The sequence below is a fragment of the Bison bison genome, unplaced genomic scaffold (assembly GCF_000754665.1).
Source record: "Bison bison bison isolate TAMUID 2011002044 unplaced genomic scaffold, Bison_UMD1.0 scf7180017864148, whole genome shotgun sequence".
Lineage (NCBI taxonomy): Eukaryota > Metazoa > Chordata > Mammalia > Artiodactyla > Bovidae > Bison > Bison bison.
In genome coordinates, this window is record NW_011494720.1 from 42,900 (window position 1) to 47,100 (window position 4,201).

General features: G+C 47.5%; 1 protein-coding gene across 1 annotated transcript in view; it reads left to right on the forward strand.

Moving 5' to 3' along the window:
- LOC104989203 (NKG2D ligand 3-like) overlaps positions 1 to 4,201 on the forward strand; it is a 40,072-nt gene that overhangs the window by 19,727 nt on the left and 16,144 nt on the right. The window contains exons 2-3 of the mRNA XM_010840811.1: positions 2,682 to 2,751; positions 3,084 to 3,183. Of these exons, the coding sequence (XP_010839113.1) occupies positions 3,141 to 3,183 (43 nt within the window). The 5' untranslated portion in view covers positions 2,682 to 2,751; positions 3,084 to 3,140. The remainder of the gene's footprint in view (positions 1 to 2,681; positions 2,752 to 3,083; positions 3,184 to 4,201) is intronic.

A 4,201-nucleotide genomic window follows, 5' to 3' on the forward strand; every position in this document is an offset into this window, starting at 1 on the left:
ATGGACTGTAGCCCACCAGGCTCCTCTGTCCATGGATTTCCCAGGCAAGAATACTGGGGTGGTTGCCATTTCCTTCTCCAGAGGATCATCCTGACCCAGAGTTCAAACCTATGTCACCTGCATTACGGGCGGATTCTTTACCACTGAGCCACAGGGGAAGCGCATTGGAAGTTTTTTTTTTTTTTTTTCCTTTCGTTCCCTGTCCATTTTATCTAGTTCTATATAAAAAGTTCTGGGATCCCCACAGTGGGGTTGAGCCAAGATGGTCAGGCCCCTTGGCCTAACTCTTGCCCCAAATAACTGTTGGTCAGACATCGAAATGTGAATTTCTCTAGCCCCTTAAATAATGGCTGCAGCCTGATGGCCGCTAGATCATAGGTGTTCTCCTTCCTGAGTACCCTTAGGGCTCACCAGCTCTCGTAGGAAGGCTGCAATCACTGGTGACTATAGCATCCTCGTTTGCTGGTATGGCAGAAGATATTCCATTTCTCACTTTCTTAAACATCCTTTATTTCCTCTAAGCCTACATCCCTTTCCTCTCTCATTTCCTTATTAATGTGATATTTTGTGTGTGTATATAAACTGCTTTTTATCATTTATTAAAATTTTTTGTATTGTATTGAGATATCTATTATATAAGTTTCAGGTATACAGCACAGTGATTCACAATGTTAAAATGTTATTCTCTGCTTATAGTTATAAAATATTGACTGTATTCCTGTGCTGTACAATTAAAGGTAGTATTTAAGTCTGAATTCTAAGGAGATACTCATTTTTCCCTGGGTATCTCCCATATATACATGAGGTATACATGTTAATAAACTTAGCCACCTGATGCAAAGAACTGACTCATTGGAAAAGACCCTGATGCTGGGAAAGATTGAAGGCAGGAGAAGGGGACAACAGAGGATGAGGTGGTTGGGTGGCATCGCTGACTCGATGGACATGAGTTTGAATAAACTCTGGGAGTTGGTGATAGACAGGGAAGCCTGGTGTGCTGCAGTCCATGGGGTTGCAAAGAGTCAGACACAAGCCACTGAACTGAACTGAAACTTTTGTTTCTTTTTCTCGTGTTAATCTGCCTTTTATTAGAGCCTAGAACTCAGAGGGGTAGAGGGGAAATTATTTTTCCTCCTCTACAATACGAATATTTTAGAAAATAATTTTATGTATCTATCTATTTAGTCGTGGCTGTGCTGGGTCTTCGTTGCTGTGAAGGCTTTTCTCTAGTTACGGAGAGCTTTCCTCTAGTCATGGAGAGCCGGGGCTCCTCTCCAGTTGTGGTGCGCAGACTTCTTGCAGTGGCTTCTCTTGCTGTGGCGCACCGCTCTAGGGTGCGAGGGCGTCAGTAGCTGAACCACATGGTCTCAGGAGTTGTGGTTCCCGGGCTCTAGAGCAATAGTCATGGCTCAAAGGCTTAGTTGCTCTGCAGCATTGGAACCTTCCTGGATCAGGCAACGAACCCCAGTCTGCTGCATTGACAGGCAGATTTTTTACCACTGAGCCAGCAGGGAAACACCCCTGTATTTACAAAAAACTCATTCTTTCTCAAGCTGAGTGCTTTGTCTGGCTTTTGCTTGTTGGGCTTGAGAAGGTGCACCTTAGGTCTTAAACTAGAGTGTGCTTACTTGACCGCAAGCCCCAAGCTGAGCTCTGAAGTCCATCACTGTGTTTGTGTCAAGGTCATTCTCCCCATGTCTGCTCCCAGCCAAGAAGTAAGCCTGATAGTCTTGGGGGCTGAGGCAGGCCCCTTCCTGGGGGACATGGATTCCTCGAGAGCCTCATGGGACTTTCGCCAGATGACATGGCAGTGTGGGATGCCACCACCCTGCCTCCCGCCCCTCTCTCCTTCACTTTGGGTCAGAACTACGTCCATCTGAATGGTTCTCCAGCCTCCTCAGACTTCCTCCTTCTCTTTCACAGGGGTTTTCTTCAATGAAATCCCTGTAGGTTAATCCCATCTTGAAATCTTCTTCTCAAACCTGGACTACCGTCTGGATTTATGAACTGAATGCATCTTATTTATTGAATATCAGGAGAAAAGTAAGAGAAGGGGGAACACGTAAGTTAAGCAGGGCTGTCCAGGTTTGGAACGAGTACAGAGAGTGAAAAGGTAGTCCAGAGAGTGAGCAGCTGAGAGAGGAACACTCAGGTGAGCACTGGGTGGGGAGAAAAGGATGCTTTATGTCCCCAGTGACCCTGAGACCACAAGGAAACCTCTGAAGGGCTGGGCCACCAGTGGGAGGGGCCTCCATTCTGGGTCCCAGCAGTCTCAGCCCCCAAATCCTCAGCCCTAACTCCTCTGACTCTCTGAGGTTCAGAAAAAATGGCAAGTTCTGCAGATCACTGAGAGCATGTTCTCTGTTGCCAGGTGCATTCCCATGGTCAGACGTTGGGGGAGCAGCTACTATACGCAGAGCGTGAGGCAGGGTATGGGACAAATTATGACAGTACAAGACAGAGTCTGTCCTCCACCAGGGCTTCCCAGGTGGCTCAGCAATAAGGAATCTGCCTGCAATGTAGGAGGCACGAGTTGGATCCCTGTGTTGGGAAGATCCCCTGGAGAAGGAAATGGCAACCCATGCCAGTATTCTTACCTGGAAAATCCCTGGTGGGCTACAGTCAGTGGGGTTGCAAATAATCAGACATGCCTGAGCTACTAACACACGTATCCTCCAAAGGCTCACAGTCTGTCTGGACACACAGGACGTTCAGCGGATAGTGAAGAGGCGGAACATCCTGGAAAACATGGTAAGTGAACACAGGGCACAGGGTGGCCAGAGGCCTCCTGGGGAAGAAGGTAGGACACAGCAAGAGGCAGAGTGAAGAGGAAGACTAGAGGGAGGAGTTATAAACCAAGGGTCTGCTTTCCAGAAGATCCAGAGAGAGGCGCAGTGCGAGGAAGGATCTACCTTGGGGTCTAAGAGGCAAGATTCCAGAGTAGTGATGAAAGAGATTTTCACATATTGGGATATAGGGAAGCCATTCTGGCTTATACATGAGTTCACTTGAATTTTATGTTAGTTAAGATAGCCTGGTTGTGGCCTATCAAACAAACTTTGTACGTCTGCTTTAATTACTAGGGAAAAGGACACCCTGACCAGAAGTAAAGAATGTCCATGCTAAAAATGAAGAATTAAATGCCCTTCCTCCTGGGATTCCAATGCTGGTCCTTCTCTGATGGTAAGACGCCCTTCCCAGGGGCCAAGGCTGTACTGACTGGATGTGTACATGCTGGTCTGTTCTTTTTTGAATCATTGGAGAAATATAAGCCTCACTTCTTCAATGTTCTTTGTTCTGACAAGATATAAGACTGTGCAAAAAACCCTACTTCTCTGGAGCACGTTCTCAGAGTAATCTGAAAGCTGGCTACTGGGCTAGCTGTTTGTTTGGCTCCAATAGAACTCTTTTCTATTCTTATTATAAATTGTTTTTTGGTTATTTCTGTTGACAGAGCGCCAGGCTCTCTCTCAAACACTGGGAGGGGACAACTTCCCTGGTACCTCCTGGCTAATCTACAGGCCCCTCTAAACACACCTGGAAATTAGACAGACAGACACACACACATCTGAAGAAAGAAACAGGCAAAGCCCCAAGCACCTGGCTCAGAAGATTGAGGGAAGGATGAGAAAGACTCATCTTCTTCCTCCACCAAGGCAGAGTTCCCTCCTCCTTGGCTGAGGGGACCCAGCTCTGCAGAACGATGACCAATTCCAGGAGAGAGAAAAGGCATCGTGCAGCCGTGCTCCAAAGACAAGGCAGTGGCAGGAGCCTCAGCTTCACCTAAGGCCACAGGGATGGGAGGCCAGGCCTGAAGCTGCAGCCCCTCCTGCCTTTCCAGGTCCTGTGCTTCTGTTAGGGGTATGTCCCCAGAAGTGGTACCGACCCGGGTTCTGGTGAGGTAGGCAACAGTGGGCCTCTGGGCTGGACACCTGGTATTTGTCAGGTGGAATAAAATTCAAGCTTTGTTCTCACTCCAAGGACAAAGTTAATGGCAAAAGTTGAGCTCTGCTGAAGCAGAGATAAGGTGCCCACTCCTGAGGTTAAGGAAGACTTCCCTGTGTGCACATGTTCAGGAAGGCTTCTTGGAGGTCAAAAAGGGAGACCCCCCCATAATAAGTGTGAATATGTATGTATAGGCCTCTGCGATGGGATCCAACTTAGAAGAAATTGCACATGCTACAGTTCGCAAGGGGCTTAT